The 18233-nt window shown below is 45.2% G+C and overlaps 1 protein-coding gene across 2 annotated transcripts in view; it reads left to right on the top strand.

Moving 5' to 3' along the window:
• Positions 1–17852, top strand: part of rtn4r (reticulon 4 receptor) — a 33460-nt gene extending 15608 nt beyond the window's left edge. For both annotated transcript variants that reach the window (XM_048242597.1, XM_048242598.1), the window contains exon 2: positions 15726–17852. In XM_048242597.1, the coding sequence (XP_048098554.1) occupies positions 15726–17140 (1415 nt within the window). In that variant the 3' untranslated portion in view covers positions 17141–17852. The remainder of the gene's footprint in view (positions 1–15725) is intronic.
• Positions 17853–18233: the final 381 nt, after the last annotated feature.

Below are 18233 nucleotides of genomic sequence, written 5' to 3'. Positions count from 1 at the left end.
GGGGTAGTTGAAAGTGCAACTGTCTGTACAGAAGTGTTTGCAAGCAGATCTTCTTTAACTTGTCTTCTTTATCTATCTATCTATCTATCTATCTATCGATCTATCTGTCTATAGTATATTATATAGTTCTCTTTCTCTCTCTCTCTCTCTCTCCCTCTCACCAGGTTAGCTGAATGTTGGTTTTTGTCTTACGAAGTCCGTATGTCGTCCCAAGTTAAATCCCTTGTCATACATGCTTATGTGAGCATACCTTGACAAAACAAACAAATCTCTTTAGTAGAAAAGCATGCTTGATGGAATATGGCATATAAGCATGGCTTAGCGGGATTTGTGGTCGTGCTCCGTTTGCTCAATAGCAGAGCAGAAGACGGTATAAGGTCAACACTCGCGATACCGAACAGGCTATCCCACTTTATCTAAAAAGGGCAGCCAATCATTGTGTTTGTCTCCACTGTCTGTTTGTGCACTAAGCTGAGCCTGTATGTTGACAGACATGACCTTCATGTCAGGCCCTAATTAACTGGTCATTTCTGGGACAGGGAATGATTTGTTCCTGTTAGATCAATGCTGCTGATGTGATTGTAGAACATAAAAGTCCAGTGGGACAAAAAAAATGGCAAGGGTATTAAATTGCACTTTCGGACGAGGAAATATATTACGAGGGTGCTTCTTCCATTTTTACAGCAACCTGTATTGGAATTGCACTTAAGCCGACCAATTTGTTCCACTAGGGAAAGCAGAAATGCTTAGATAATGGGTTTAGGTATCATGGGGTTTGTCAGCATTGTTTGCCATACCTTATTAAATCATAATGAGCAGACAGGGTTTAGGGCAGTCATATATTTGGAAGGGAAGTGAAGGTTGAGTTACTATTATGAGCAACTTGAATGGGGATTGTCCACACCCAGAGATGCACCACCGCTGTAAAGGATGAGACTGCTGCCTGAGTAGCTAGCTGTGAGTTTAAAGAGATCAACTCTCTCCAGCGCATCGTATGTCAGCAATATTTGGAGTGTTTTCAGGTGTGTGTGTGTGTGTGGGGGGGGCTTTGCCTCTGGTCTAACCTCTCAGTAGTCCGGGCTTTGGGGCAGTCCCACACTTTGAAGCCGGTTCTCTCTCGTGCTTTAAAGTTCTCAAGCTCTGTCAAGATGTATCCTCAGTCAGGTGGAGATTGGCTGGAAGGCAATGGCAGGAGGGCAGACTGCTTTCGTGTATCCTCAGTCAGGCGGAGATTGGCTGGAAGGCAATGGCAGGAGGGCAGACTGCTTTCAAAGGCTTGCTGCATATTAAATCTGTCCTTTTCTTCCTATCGTTGCTCTGGGTGGGTCTCAGGTTGGTCTGTGGTTTCCTGCTAGCTGGCCGAACAAAAGCAACTTCAGCAACTGGTTTGTTTTAATTAGGCCAATGTTTAAACTATGCACTTCTCTATTTGCAATGTTGTCAGTCAATACTACTATTGCCACCATTTGCAAATTAAACGGGATAGGCAGTTATCTCAGTCACTGTGATCAATGCTTACAGGTGATCGTCATAAGAAAGGAAAATCGTTGCCTTCGTGTGAAGCAAGCCACGGCTTGAAACTAATTTCCAAAAGCTATCTCTGGGGGATGACATCAAATAGAGGAGATTTGAGGAGAATTTTTCCATCATGGTGGTTTTTTTTTTTTTCATTCTTTTCACTCCTTGCAGCCACAGTGGCTAACCAAACTGTGAGCTCAACTTCTTCACACTACAGGAAAATGGTGTCAGGCTTTGGGCTTGTGAAAGCTGCCGCAATGCAAGGGGAGCTGTTTAAATAATGTCAGGGACATGCATGTCAGCCAAATTGCATCTGACCCCCGCAGCTAAAAACACTGGACAAATGTGACTGCTCATTTGAATATTGAGCCTTGCCATTGATTTGCGTTCACAGCCATCAATAGCCTTCATCCTGATGGCAAAAGCCGCTGGACAAATATAAATCTCATCAGTATAACAGGCCAACAGCAAAGGGGATTTGTGCTGTCAGAGGTTTAAGAAGGGGTCCTTAACCAAAGGCACAGTGCACAGCCGTGCCAGGAAGCGAGCTAGAGGAGAAGGGCTTGTTTTTCTAATCTTGCTAGATTACTGACCCGTGGCCAGAGACTGACGTGTGGACTCACTTCAATAAATACGGAGCACGGCATATATCTCCTCCACATCACCCTCGGTGGCAGTTGATGGCCAGTGGGGATAAGAAAAATCTTTTTAGGGCCGCAGTGAAGATGATGATAAATGCTGTCTGGAGGACATGCCCTCACATAGCGGATGGCTCCGATGTCAACCCCTCCTCGGTCAAATTGAAACCACTCATCACTCAGCAGGATATCAGGAAGTGTCTGTGTTGCCTATGTATTTAAGATGACTTATGAGGCTGGCACTGCTCTTTCCCAGGGACCATCATTTGGTATATTTTGAGAGGCATGTTAGTTCTTTAGTGACTCTGTTAGAGACTGAATAGTTTCCTTAACAGGCATGCTTATGGATTCATTTGGAAACAAAAGCCTTATAGGCATAGCATAGTGTGAAGGCATATATTATGTATATTACAATGTATACAGTTTATTTATTTTATTTGTTTATTTGTTGTGTTTACTGTACACAACAGTGCTTCTTTTCTGAAGAGAGAAAACAGAAAGCAGATGTTTGGATAAGATGGCAGGAGCCGTCTGCTCTATCAGTGTGTCTCTCTCTATGCAGCGCATGGAGGGAGTGAGCTGCAGCCATGGCTCATTCATTCAGTCCGGTGGGCGCCGCTGCTTTTCAGAGATGTGCTAGTGAATGCAAATGGTGTGGAGTGGCAGGCGGGCGGGCGCAGGCTGGGAGGGAGGATGCCTGCTGGTTTCTCTGGTCTCATTAATGAGCGTTGGCCGTTCTTCACGCCCCCCCCAGAAGAGACCCCTCCTACCCAACCCAACCCAACCCGCCTTCTCTCTGCCTGCTCTCATTCTGCCCATGTAAGGAACAGGAACCACAGATGCATGATTCAACACTGCAGATGCATCTGGTTATTTAAAGTGGCTGTGTGTGTTTTTATTTTTATTTTTATTATTATTTTTAGAAACCTCAGAACAGTGTTAAAAAACGTGTTGCTGCTCTGCGCGGAAAATACCACCAGCCCCAAACTGGCAAGTGTGTTACGTCGAAGCAACTATGTCTGTGGTTGTGTACTCTGCGGGTGACACAGCAGCACCAAGACAGCCTGTTACCGAGGGGCATGGAGAGAGAAAAGGCCATGAGTCTTGCACACATCCAGCTGACTACTTCAGCCTGGGCTAAATGGTGTAGGCTGTCAGGGCGGCATGCTGAATTAGAAATAAAGCCAAGACTTTTGGGAGTTGCAAGGGGAATCATGTAATTATGCCTAGTATGTACAAAGAATGCTATATTTAGGCCTTTTTACTGCAAGAGAAGGAGGTCATTTATATTTGATTACAAGTCATGGGGGTTCATCATGAACACTAGGGGGCAAGCTTGTGCTTTTTTCTATAGTATGCATCATAGCCCTGTAAAGAAGACCTCTAAACTTGCCCTTTTCTTCTAAGTCACTCCCTCTCTCCTTTTCTCTTTTCTCATCCCCTCTGGAGGGTTGAAAGTTTCTCACATTAATCTTAATGTATAAATAATGTTTGGTAGTAACATAGCATTCTGATTGAGGGAAGTCATTTGGACCGTAATCTTTCCATCTGGATTAAAAATGCATTGCTGATGATGCCTGGCACTTGCCATCACAATTCTTCCTGCTTTTGCAGTGACTGCTTCGATTTGCATCAGCCCTCTGCCGGTTATGTCAGTTCAGGCCTCGATCAAATCCTTACGGGGCGACAGTTTCTTTTTATCCCATGCTTAACTCCCTTGTACCTGCGCCACTGTGCTTCCCCCCAGATCCCTCGCTACAGCAGGAGTGGCTTGCTGTGCTCCTGCCTGTCGTTTCCAGCGAAGTACTTAAGGCAGATGGCTCCACGCTATGCTAAAAAAAAGGAATCAATGGTACCGTTGAACACCCGTTGGAATGAATGAAGCCCTTCTTAGTAGAATATTGCTCTGGGTGTGTAATGAGCTTATAATGGTGCCGTGCTTAGACACCTCTGATAGCCAACACCCTTTATTTTGTTCCATATTCCTCCTTTCTCTTGTGCATCATATTGTGCCATTTCCTTGGCAGGGTTCAAAGTCCATGATTTCTTCTACTTATTACTGAAGGAGGACCGGTTAGAAAAGCCAGAACATGTCTGTCTGTTGATCTCAGCAGTGGCAAGAGCTTACACAAGATGCCCTGACAACCCATGAGGTTGAGGACAAAGTGCTAAAGCGGACAAACCTCATTTCACATTCTCCGAGACTCAACCGCTAAACCAAGCAGAAACAATAGTGGAAATGACCCAACTAACACTACCTGGAAAGGGGAACTAAACCTAAAGTCTTTGGCCTTCTGTGTTCTAATAGCATTAAGTTGTGTGGGGAAGGTCACTTGGAATTAATTAAAAAAGGGCGTCGTCTGAGCGTGTAACCGCGTCAATAAACACAGGCCGGAGGAGGTTCGACAAAGTGCACTGTGCGAGCGTTTCCTTTGACACAGTAGGCAATTAGCGTGACAGTCCTTGATGATGACACTCACAGCGTAATGGGAAAATGTAGAGGCTCAGCAGAATAACAAAAATGGCTTTTGTCATGTGCTGCTGGGGAAGGCAAAGATGGCCGTCGACTTTGTAAGCAAAATTCATAGCCCCAGTGCTTTGCTTGGGAGGCGAGGTCATTTCCAGTGAGTTCCTGGGACGTCTGCTGCAGTGTGATCTCATACACAAGATGTGATCATAAGTTACACATTGTGTATCATGTTCCTTGCTATTTTGCTGACATACAGTCATACAGAATGGTTGTCTAGAATACTGAATTCTGTTAATCTCTACTGAAATTGCCTGTAAATATAGGCCATTTTGTTTCCCATGGAAAATATATGTTGTGAATCAGGATCAAAAGTATAAGGCGATATTAATCGATTTGCAGTGTACTGCTAGGCCTTAATCCATGCATTAAAACATAGACATGGGTGATCATACTTCACCATCAGCTTATAACCCCACCACAACGAGAGGAGTCATAACATGTTGACAATCCTGAAGCTGAAACGACTAGTATTGGTTCCACTCTGGTAAAGACCAAAAAACGGTTTAATTGGTGTTAATGAGCAAAGCTAATGGCTCACTGAGGACGTGGTGGCGGTTCACATTCACAGTCAGTGGAAGTGACATCTAATTCACAGGAAACAGGATCTTAGACACGCCGCCTGTTTTCTTTTGTTTTCCCTTTAAAGACGGAAAGAAAAAAAAGGCAGATTGTTGCTCTCCTGGGCGGGGTGACTCATTAGCCGGGCAACAAAGCAAGAAAAGTCCCATGTCATTTGGGTCATTACAGCGCACATATTGCATGGACTCATGGGAAAGCAATGGGGGGAGCAAATTACAGCAGACCTGGGGGATGAGAGGAATGACTGCACATTCTTAAGACGGGTTATAAAAGAGTCTGAGACCGACTTGTGCTCCAGAAGAGGCCCATGATGTTTTGGACTGTAATCACATTTTAGTTGTGACAAATGGCTAAATTGCATATCAGGGGTTTTTGTGCACTTCATGTGCCCCTGTGAAAATGCTGGAGGGCAAAGAAACAGTGGCTCCGAGTCCCAGCTCTCTGGTGGGAGGGAGGCAGGCAACTGCTTTTATCTTTCCCTCCTATCAGCATCATGTTGCTGGAGCTCTCTCTCTTTCTCTTTCGCGCTCCTGTGAAGCTGGCTCCTTCACAGGGAGGCCACTGATAGGGAACCCATCCCAACCACGTCGCTTGACTCCCGCCGTTGTCATGGACACGACTCCACGGATGTATCTTCCATTTATCAGATGGCCACCCCACGATGCAGGTTCCTCAGAACCCCCCCCACACACACACACACATGTCATCCTTTAGCGCCCCCTATCTGCTGTGCCACTGCTCGTCCCCCCCCCCCCACACACACACACACACACACACACGTCATCCTCTAGCGCCCCCTATCTGCTGTGCCACTGCTCGTCACCCCCCCCACACACACACACACACACACACACATGTCATCCTCTAGCGCCCCCTATCTGCTGTGCCACTGCTCGTCCCCCCCCCACACACACACACACACATGTCATCCTCTAGCGGCCCCCACACACACACACACACACACACACATGTCATCCTCTAGCGCCCCCTATCTGCTGTGCCACTGCTCGTCACCCTCACGTCTTTCTTCCTCTGCCCGCTTGTCATGCAAGATACGAGGACTGGAGAAAAAAACTAAACAGATGGTCTCCGTTGCCTGTGAGCGCAGGCATACTGAATGCAGGCAGCTGATGACCTTTAGGAAGAATTGCAGGGGTGGCTGATCCAGGGAGGGGTTCAATGTAAAGCACTTTCTTATCATTGAGGCAGACAGAGGCTTAGGAGGTACAGTAGACTGTATGGGGGGGCACTGGGCCCCTGCTGGCTGGGGGCCGTGTTTGTCTCTCTCTTTTTTTTTCTTTTTTTTTACTGCCGCCCCTTTGCAGCAAATCCATTTTCTGCAGTCAGGAGCTCATCGGCGGATGCCGCAGAGCAGACGCAGGTGGTAAATAATGCACGGGCTTTTCTCTTTATTTCGCTGAAGATGTGCGCGGAGCCCAAGAGATTGTCTGAAGTGCACTTATTAAAGACACTCAGCTTCTGCTTTCTTACTCCCTCCTCCTTTCCTCTTTTTGTAGGTGGGTGGGGGGGGGGTGAAAAACGAAAAACATTGAAAAACAGTCCCACCTCAAAAACTCTCACTCCCCTGGGCAATGGTGGAGCCTTTTTACAAGGGAACAAAAAACGCACCATTACACACTCAGCCCCATTCCCCGAATGCCCAAATCCCTGGCCACTCCCTCTCCCCCCCAAAAAAACCCTAAGATGGCCCCAGCCATGATGGTGATTTTAAAACCCATTGCAGGAGAGTGATGGTCTTGTTCCCACAACATAGTCCAGCCCTGTGCTCTGCCTTGTAATTGCTGGCTTACGCCGTTGACAGCAGCAAACATCAAAAGCCAAACAGATGGCACATCCCTCTCTGGACGGGATTCAGCAGCTAGCTGATTGCCTTCAAGTTTGGGGCTTTAAGCTTGTCTCTCTGTCTGCCATATACCGATGGTGAGAAGAGGATATTTCCACAGCTCATCTCTCTCTACCCAGTCACCCACCCTCCCCCTGACCTCGCAACATCTCTCCCCTGCCTTACTCACCCGCTCAGTTTTGGGCTCTCAGAGCTGTTTTGCATAAAGAGGTCATCGCTTTATCTGATCCTTCCAATTCATTTTTTACACTCATCTTTGCAGCTGTGAGGCTGCCCAGACAGGGATTTTGATGGAGCTGATTGACTCTGCTCCATCAGTGACGTCGGAGGTTACCAATCCAGCCAGAGAGAGGCGCTTCTTGTGGGGACTAATAGGTGCAGGGAGATTACCATCCAAAGTAAAACAGTCCAAAGTAACGCTGACAAATGACGCTGGAGTGTACATATAAAGTGGCACTCTGAGAGTATCTTAAAAGTGCTTCATCACAGTCTAATGTGTATAAGTATGGCATGTTTTTTTTTGTTTAACCCAAGGTAGAAGTCTTGCAAATGCTTGAGCCCATTTATCTTTTCCTGAGAAAAAGCCTAAGCAGGATTTACATGTTGTGAATGCAGAGATGAAAGGAGTGCAGTTTGCTGAGGCTTTTTTTTCTCTTTCCAGGTCAAAACGCCTCAAGGGTGTGTACACATGGAAACTAGATAGATCTCTGAGAGGCTGCACAGAATTAGTTCAGAGTGCGGAGAGGTGGGGTACCTCAGCTCTCCCTGAGCATCAAGAGCCTCTTCTCTCGCCTCCTATACAGTCTTCCTATAGATGATTGTGGTATTTCACTGTGATGCTGATGTGATAGAAAACACTATCTTTTCTCTACATTTTTAATTCTTTTTCATTTTTTGTGAAGTTATTTGTTTTGATTCCAGCATCGTAAATAGGCTATTGTTCTTTCTCTGATGATTATGCTTCCTTGTAAACAGTGTGTAGGGGATACTTGTAGCAATGCATTTTGTTTTCTTTCAGTATAATTTGTCCGATTTCAGTTGTATTAATTGATGTAGTACCAATCGGCAGTCTATTATAGTCTATTGTTGAATTCATTGTATTCCTAAAGGTTTTCTGTCCAGTGTAGGCTATGTGCTTAAAAAGTCAGCTTATCACTCCTGTGGCTTTACATATGCTGTTTTTTTATGCTTGTAATAGCAACATAATGCAGAAACGCGAGTGCTTTGTGTCTTTGTGTGATATCCAATGAAGTTAGCATACAAACCAGCTAATGGCTGGTGCCAGCTGTATTAAATGCAATGCAAGGCAGTGTAAGAGTGCCGCGTGGCTGGGTTCAAGACAACTCAAAGCCTACCAAATCCCACATGACTCCTTTGAATGGGAAGCAATGTGGCATGAACCAAGTTTCACTATTTCAGGCAATCAACACATTGTTTCAGGTGCATGGAATGGATGGGTTTAATTTGCTGTTTTTCTCTAATATCAACCTCTGAGTAGAATCAAAGACTCACACCTTTGAGGCTGTATACAAATGTCAATAACATTAAAGGAACCATACAGTATGTAAGATTGTGACCAAAACTGGTACTGCAATCACTTTCAAATTACTGTAGAGCGGTGTATCCCTTCCCCCTCCCCCCTGACTCGAAGTTGCCAACCCGGATGCCGAAACACTACTGACTTCCTGATTAGTAGATAGGTGGAGGGTGGCGCATCAGGCCAAAACACAACACGACATGACAAAACACAACATCAACATCAGTTGAGGGCTGCAACTTCACTTTTTAAATGACAATATCCTGGCTGGACTACTGTTGTCAGTGATATAAGTATTTGAAATGAACATGATTTCTTAATGTCTAATGACATATCTGGGACAATTTATGATTAATTGAAATACATTTCTTACATATGGTTCCTTTAAGTGAAAAAGTCTCTTTCAGCAGGAGAAATCCAGTTTCTCCTCCAGCATACTTGTGTTGGCGCCATGATTATACATTTCCTGTATTCAGCCTTGAAGAGCAACATGGATAACTGTATACATACTTCATAAATAATAATGATGAACATTCTGCATTTTATACAGTATTTACTTACTCACCGTGAGGTAATTAAGAGAACATGAAGTCATTCTGCATGACGCTATAATCAGGTGCTTTGAGTGCAGAGACTCATTACTCTACCAACCTCGGGGATGTGTGTTGAATTTTGAAGCGTAGCAACTTTGTGTGTTTACAAACTTGCAGGGCGAAGGAAGTTATGCCCCTCGCTCCCGACATATAGATTAGCTTCCAAGGGCAGAGCCGACTGCTGTACCAAATGCATTAAGCTCCATTTGTCAGAGCATACCTTTTGGGTCCAACCCAATCTCCTTCAACTTGAAGTGATGGCGGACGACACGACACACATTTGCCGCCTGTCAGCATAGTCAGCGTGCTGCACCACTAGAGTGCAAGGTTGCAAAACCTGAGGCGACGCGAAGAGAGCTTACTTGACACATCAACGCAATAAGGAATGTGTCAGTGGTGGTTTACCCCTAAATCAATACAAATTCATATTTCTGCCTCATTGAAATGACTTATAATGTGTACTTGGTGGGCGTTCATAATGGAAATAGGAAGTATGCTGATATATACATCTAACAGCGTATAGCAGGTGACGGTGAAAATAGAAAATCATGAACCAGAAAGATCAATACAGTATTTTTGATGCCGTTGTTTTCGGTGGGTTAATTATTTCAATAAACTATCAAGATGGGGGAAGCTTGTTATGCGTTCTGCCAGAACAGTCTGGGGAGCATGTCACGTATCTCGATGTTAGTGAACCTTTCACATTAATGTTACCTTCGAAGCAGGGGGGAAAGAAAAAATGTCCTTTTAGTTAATGAATGTTTTACATCAGATGTTGGCCCTCTTCACCAGAGACCATCCCCCCTCACACACACACAGCCCCCGCACACAAACACACACACACAATCATCACTCTCAATTCTTCACAAACCACTTCACATGGGATATGATAGCATCGTTGAAAAAGCCTGTGTTGATGATGAAGCTGCACGCCGCTGATGCCACTGTGAATCATTAGGAGCTTATTTCCTTTCATTCTGGGGTAATGCCTTTTTTACCCTCAAAAGGTTGGCAACCCCACAAACTTCCAATTGAATTCTATCGCTAATAAAGGCTTTGAAAACATGCGCTACATTTCAGTCTGGGGCAATGGGAGAACGTTGTTTTTGTAGGCTGGAGATTACATTTTGATGGCTTCATTTGGAACACAATTAATGGCAAAGTCAAAAAAAGGTGGCGTATTTGTGCTTTGGGCCCCTCCAACCAGCCAGTTGTGTGTGTGTGTGTGTGTGTTTCTCTGCATCTGGCACACATTAAGGAGAACGCTTTTGCACAAGCTAAAATTAATTAGGCAGCCACCTTCTCTCCTCCCTGTGCTCCCCTTTCAAAAAAAGGAAGGCAAAAAGTATATCTGTCCCACCATGTTGCAGTGGAGCTATGGGCACAGCGCACAAAACTAGGACACTTACATCTTCCCCTCCTCAGCAGGCCCAGGGATATATTTAGATTAGCCATTCATATTTACTCAGCAGATGTCTGTATCTCTAAAGTATTCTTTTTTTTCTTTCACTTACTTACTTCACACATTCATCTTTGCCAAGTGAAAGATCACGTGGATGATGCTCTGTTGCTTTCACCAATCTATTCATTGTGTTTTTGAACTATGCTGTGGAGCACTCCAGAACAAATTACTGTAACAGAGGTCTCAGAGAATCTTGCCAACCAAGTTTTAAGAGGACAGGACATCAAAATATTTGGAAGTTTTTTTTTAAGAGTTTTGCATTCACTGTTGCTATGGCTACACCAGAGGTGTGGAGAGTAGGCAGGCTATGGTTTCTCCCAGCACCTCGTCAAGACAGGAATCACACGCTCATCAACACTGGGCTCTTCATGCCCTTTCACTTAATGTTACCCCAAAACCCCCAGTTCTGCCTTGAGATTCCTCTGCATCTGGCCCACCGCCAGCTCCCCTGTTCTCATCCTCCAAACTTTGATCCTTCTAATGAGACAACTTCTTCAAAAAGTGCGGTCATAATTGGTGGTCGATCCCAAAGTGCCAAATCTTGATCTTGTTCATTCTTTATCTCCCTCCTTTACCCCCCCCCCCCCCCCATTATTCCCGACACCCCCGTACCCCCCCCCCTCCCTTTTCCTTTCCCCCATGTGGCCGATTCCCTGTGTTATGGATGAGCCATCTGCTGGGATGAGTGCGATGTCAGACAGCAGGCCGACAGGTCCTGATCCTCCTTGCCTGCTCTGCTCCACGCGCTAATTGTGTCCTCGTTTCCATTCCGGACCAGCAGCCTTGCAGCATCAGCAGCCATCTCACATGCCGCTCCGCCATTCCTAAAAATAAAAAAACAGGCCTTGGTATATAAAAAAGAAGGTTGGTGCTGGTGGTGGCGGGGGGGTATCTGTCCCTTTACCCCCTCGTGCCGAGGTTGCAACCGAATAATAGACACATGTATATCCAGTAGGGCAGCTGATTTCCGCACAGCAGCAGATACAGTATCCTCTAATGGGGCTGGAGAGATGTTCAGGTCTGCTCTTGTGGTGGCTGGAGGGAGAGGGAGACTGGGGCCCGGGGACTATATATCCATTAGGTGTTGTCTCATGCTAAGAGGGAAAGTGTGGCTCTTAGTGACCTGCACTAAAAGGCGATTTGAAAACCCGAGAAGAGTGCGGTATTTGTTACAGTTATTGCATTTAGCTTGTGGCTTGTGTCTGTGTCGTTGTCAGCGCGAGTTGAATAATTGAAGTCTGTTCTCATTTCCTGTTTTTCCCATTCAGCACTTCAGTTTAGCAAACAGAATATTATATAACTTACTGAGATAGCATAACATGTTTTATAATATCCCATTCCATATTCATGTGGGCATGTTTCTGAACATCTGGTTTTGACAATGAAACCAGTAGCCTGACTAGCATCAGAAACACTGAAAACTGTCCCATGCATGATGTGAAGAGAGCAAATGAATGAAAAGCTGATAACTGATTGGAGTTTGTAGTGAAGGGAGAGAGCAGTCACCTCACTCGGCCTTGAACCTGGGTACTACACCTGCAGCTTGAGCACAATCACGGCAAAGAGCTCTTTATATTTATATAACATGTATTGTTGGTGGTACTTTTTGATGTTAGATATTTTGCTAACCACATCACTCAGAATGTTATTTGGATGTCACGTTATAAACCTGTTGAACACATTTTTGAGTTATTATTTCATATATTTGGCTTTATCTGGTTGACAGCATTACCCAACCCATGCAGGCCTAGCAGTGCAGTACTGACATTATCCCTTTCTGTGTTTTTGGATGAGTTAATGGTAAACTTCAGATCCCATCCTCCACTTGCCCTGCCATGTTATGTTGTTAATTATGCTCCTCATTGCCCTGCTTGCTTCACAGAACACCCCTGTCATGTTCTTCTTGTCTGGTTCCCCCTCGCATGTAAATCCAACCGTTTTCATGAGCATAATGTACAGCAGCGTAGACATAGAGCCCCTATTTCCAGTCCCAAAAGGTCCGTGAACAAGCGCTCTTCTTGTCTTCATCAACAATGGAGCGCGGTGTTAGCGCGGTGTTAGCGCGGCGGCACCGGATGCCGCTCTGCTCTCACCCATGCCCGCTCTCTGCCAGGACGAATGCAAATCCGCTCTGAGTCAAGCTGTCACACGCTGCTGCACTGTGCTAATGGGAGCCCAACGCTCTGCTTCTCCTTCCACAATTATCTCAAGTGTGTGGCTGCTGCATTGTTTCCTCCCTCCTGCCTTTTATGTATTCTCTCAATGGCTTTGCTGTTTTGGAGTCGTTCGTTTATTTGTCAAATAATTAAGGAGACAACAAAGAGAGGTATCCCCGATTTCGACTTTTTTTTTTTATCATTGGCTGGTTGGCTCTGCATGCCTCTCCCCTGTCTCTTTTTACATGGCTGAGTGCTTTTCAAATGAGGAGGGAGCTGCAATCAATGCATTTCATGCAAAACTGAGTACGCTGTTAAGACTCTCTGTAATGACATAAAGACAACAATTCACTTGGCTGTGGGTGAAGATTGTTCTTTCAATAGTCTTGTCGCGCAGAGTGTCATACTTATCAGAAGCTACTGCGTAGAGCTCGGGGGGTCTTGACAGTCATGGCACTGAAAACAAATAGGGTAGTCACATGATTCCCCCTCATCAGAGCACAGCGCTGGCACACACACACACACACACACACACACACACACACACACACACTTGAAGATGTGGGGGCAGTTTGTGGCGAAATCGTCTGTGTTGCCTCAGAGACGGCGAGTGAGAAGTCATGCAGGGGCCATGCAGTTTGATCCCAGAGAAATTGTTACAGAGGAAGTCCCACCCTGGAAGAGTGAACTCTATCAAAAAAAGTTCAAAAAGAGCGTGCAGTGTGTGTGTGTGTGTGTGTGGGGGGGTCAATAACAGCTAAATGGTCTACAATGCTGGGTGAGCACGGGAGGGCAAGACACTGGGCACGAGTTTAGGAATGAGACGGTGCACGGAAATAATTGGCAGGCAATTTGGGGGATTACACTGGCACCCAATAGATGACAATAGGAGTGGGCGCAAAGGTTTGAAGTACAGCTAGACAGGAAGCGCTTAACAAACCACTCCTCGCACCCCTCGCACCCACACCGTGCCTGCGCTTATGGGAGCTGGCAAATACATTAAATGAAAAAAAAAAAAAAAATAGGGGAGAAGAAAGGTAGACACTGGATCCCAGGTTTCGTGAAGCATGCTGTATAAAAAAAGGGACATGAACAGGAAAAAAAGAAAATAGTGAAAGGAAAAAGGGCTGTGATGCAGAAATGACTGGGATATATGACAGCTTTGCTGCGGAGGAGCCCAGCTGCGTGACAGTGGGTATGGAAGAGAATGTGCAACAGAGGGGTGCTGTCATACACCGCCCAGGCTCCATTAAACAAGCCTCCAGAATGAGCGACAGAGACAGGAAACGCGGGGGCCTATGACGGCTGATGAAAGTCAAGGCGAAATAAAAAAACATTATCGGTGCTCTTTGAGTAACTTTTTGGTGGAGCATATTGAGAGGTACAGTAAACAAGGGAGCGTGGGATATTCAAGAGATCTGGTGTGTTTAGATGTGTCATTTGAAATCTAAAAAGAGTCTTTTTTTTTGTTGGCTCGCTTTGAATATTTGCTGTGGGTTTTTTCTTTTTTTCGTGATGCTCTAACATGTTTCCTGTCAGCAGGTCCTTCTGCAGAGCGAATAATACACCAAGGCCTTGACAGAGAGATAAATATCATGATTTGCTCATGTTAGGTCACCGAGACCATGGAAATTAGTTGCAATTATGGTCAAGAAACACGGTCTGATCCCTTTCTCCCTTTTCACCCGAACGCTTCAAAGAAGGGCTCTCTCTCTGTTTCCCTTTCTCTCTCTTTATTTCTCTTTCTCTCACTCTCTGTCTGTCTATCTCTCTCTTTCTCTCTCTCTCTCTCTCTCTCTCTCTCACACGTCTTGTCCAAAGCTAGGGCAGGGTCATCTTATCTCATGCAACACTCTAAAAAAGCACTTGCCCACACAGGCTGGGCTCCCAGGAGGTTCCCATCTCACATCTCCCTCTCCTCCTCTCTCCTCTCGAATGAAAAAAAAAAGACACACATTGCACCACACAGGCATGAAAGACCAACCACACTTATCTTGACGCAGCAGGCTAAATGTCAACCCTCAACCATGCTGGAACGAGATTAGTTCTGTTCACCCTATTAACAGCAGCTAGTTTTGCGCAAGGCACCCTCCCCATGTTTAGTTAATCACTTTCTGAGGACTCTGGGCGATTTCTCAACTCCTCGTGCTTTCACTGGTATAGCACTGGAAATAGGTCCCTTGGCACAGATACCGCTTTTAGTGCTATGATGTCGAGCAGATTGCAGACCGCCATTTTGGATGCATTATAAAGTGCAGTGGTGAACATCCAATGACTTAAAATGCTTTTAATGTTAGTGTCCAAGATGACTGGCATTTCTGTCCTTCCAACTGACAGAATCCATAGCTGGAAGGAAATGGAAAATGTTTTTGTTGTCTTTGGCAGTGCTAAATGTGACTTTGTGTGACTTAAATTGTGGCAATATCACAAAGAACCATACAAAATGAAAGATTTCTGTTTCCTCACTTGTGCTGTATAAGAGCCCATGTAAGGATCAAACCCAAATTCGGGATTCTTTATAATCTTCATAAATGAAACTGAGGCCTTAGAGATTAATCCTTTTTCACATTTTGAAAAGTCAATTAGCAGGTTTCTGTTTTATCTGTGGGTGAAGACTGTCTCTGTGAAGTGCTATGTATCATAATCTACCATCAGCTCATAATTGCTCCACAATAATTCAAGTTGGTAATTTAGTTATATCTACAGTGATTATAAGCATTTAAATTTCATGGACACTTAATAGCTATTAAAATGGATAGATTGCATGAGAAAATTGACCGACTTTTATTTGACCCAGCTCTGAACCGCTGTGTGTTTTTTTCTCTCTCTCCCCCTAATCTGTCTCCAGGTGGTAGGCTCATGGTCCTGGCGGTGTGGCTGAATCTGGTGCCACTGCTGGAGGGCTGCCCGGCCAAGTGTGTGTGCTTCAGCGAGCCACGTCCCACCGTGGCATGCCAGCAGCAGAGCCTGCTGTCCATCCCCGCCGAGATCCCGGTGCGGAGCCAGCGCATCTTCCTGCAGAGCAACAAACTGACGGTGGTGCGCTCAACCAGCTTCAGCTTGGTGCGCAACCTCACCGTGCTCTTCCTCTACAAGAACAACATCAGCCACATCGAGGCCGGTGCCTTCTTCGGCCTGGAGCGGCTCGAGGAGCTGGACATCAGCGACAACAACAACCTGCGCCTCATCAGCCCCACCGCCTTCCAGGGCCTCACCAAGCTGCACACCTTGCACCTGCACAGGTGCGGCCTGTCGCAGCTGCCCGTGGGCGTGTTCAGGGGGTTGTTCTCCCTGCAGAAGCTTTACCTCCAGGACAACAATCTGCTTGCCCTGCACGACGACACTTTCCTCGACCTGGCCAACCTAACCATTCTTTTCCTGTACAACAACAAGATCAAAGTGGTGACGGACCACATGCTGCGCGGCCTCAACAGCCTGGACCAACTGCTCCTGCACCAGAACTTGATCACCTTTGTACAGCAGCGAGCCTTCAGTCACTTGAGCAAACTGACCACATTGTACCTCTTCTTTAATAACTTAACAGTCTTAACTGGGGAGACAATGGACCCCCTGGTTTCCCTCCAGTACCTCAGACTAAATGGCAACCAATGGATCTGCGACTGCCGTGCCAGAACCCTTTGGGAGTGGTTCAAGCGCTTCAAAGGCTCCAGCTCTGAGCTCGAGTGCCACGTGCCAGCCACACTGGCAGGCAAGGACCTGAAAAGGCTGAAAACAGGCGACTTGGAGGGATGTGTCGACTCCACGTCCCAGGTCCAAACCAGTATCTTCAGCACCAAAAGCCATTCTGGAAAGTTCTTCTCGTCAGACGACATGCTGGGGGAACCCATTCCCAGGTGTTGTCTGACCGGCTATGACAAGTCCTCCATCATCTCCAGCAAAACAATCCCTGACCCCTCGTCCTACAACAGCCGCCAAATCACCAACAATCCCCTGAAGGACAAGGAAAACATATCAAAGACTAAGTCTCGAGAGGAGCGAACAAAAAACGACACCCGCACCAAGCAGAGCCTGAATGATGGGCCTTTGGGGACATTATCCAACGGCCTGGACCAGTCTCTCGGAAACGTACAGCCTGAGCTGATAGAAACCCTGGAGCCATCCACAGCCCCCTCCAGAAAGAAAAAGAAATGTGTGAAGAAGCCTAAATCAGACACTCAGTGTCTTAAAGGTCACGGATCTACAGTGGAAACCCTGAGCCTTGTCCTTTTGCCCTTGTTCTGGCTCCTGGTGACCATGTCTTAATTAATGCTAAAGAAAAAAAAATGTCTTTTGTTCATCATGCTCATGACGGCGAACCTGCAGGAACCTCTACGCGCAGGCAGAGACTGTGAGACGGAATGCGGGCTTGAGCCACAGCTGCGAAAACTGACAAAGAACAAAAGAATTTAAAAAAACGATGACGTTGAGGATAAATCAAAGAAATGGATGCCTTTACAGAACCCATCAGATTTAATGTATATAAAAGAATTGGTGCCCACATGTTTGTCGTATGTACTTTACTGTACTGTGTCTAAGCAACACTTTGGAGAGTTCCCCCTTCCCCCTTCCCTCGCAAAGTTTGTACTGAAAGACGAAGAGGACAGTTGACAGCCCAGAGGAAAAGCAAGGGCAGAGATAAAAAAAAAAGTATTGCAGTTGTGAATGCACACAGAAAATGTTGCTGTTGTAAGACCTGGGAAGTGACAGGATCTCTGTTCCCTACGTTTTATTCAAAGTGATGCATTTGTTCAAAATTGTTGCGTTTTTTTATGTTTCTAAATATTTCAGTAAAGAAAAGAAAAGTTTATTCTCCCCAAATATGAGTTCTGATTTCATCACACCATGGTTAAAGATGGCATTTGTTGAGGAATGCTGTCTAAATGTTCACCAAGATTGCGATGGAATTATAGATATGCATTTTATTTTAGTGTTGTACAAGTATAAATATATTATAAATAAAATATCTCATTTTCTAGAGATGTTTTATGGAGTATATTCATTTATATCTAATGAATAGGTATTTATAATTATAATTAAAGTATGCAATTGGAAAGCTTTGCTGAAAACATACACTTTTATAGTTCACTTTTCAGGTAATTGCCTTATATTGATCATCACAACATAAAAGATAACTTCTCAGTTTTTAACACAGCATGAGTATTTCAGTTGCTGACATATTTCATAGTAAACTCAAATCATGTGGAGAAAGTTATATAATAATAGGTAATATCCTGTCAATTTTGTTTATTCTGAAAATACTTGTCGGACCTGCATGTTGAGCTATAAAACACTGCTTTGATACTCGGTTTATCTTATTCAGCAGCTGTCTTCATTCAAGTCATTATTAACACATGCT

This window comes from Alosa alosa, chromosome 5 (assembly GCF_017589495.1).
Source record: "Alosa alosa isolate M-15738 ecotype Scorff River chromosome 5, AALO_Geno_1.1, whole genome shotgun sequence".
In the NCBI taxonomy this organism is placed as follows: domain Eukaryota; kingdom Metazoa; phylum Chordata; class Actinopteri; order Clupeiformes; family Clupeidae; genus Alosa; species Alosa alosa.
This window is presented reverse-complemented; position numbering and strand designations above follow the sequence as displayed.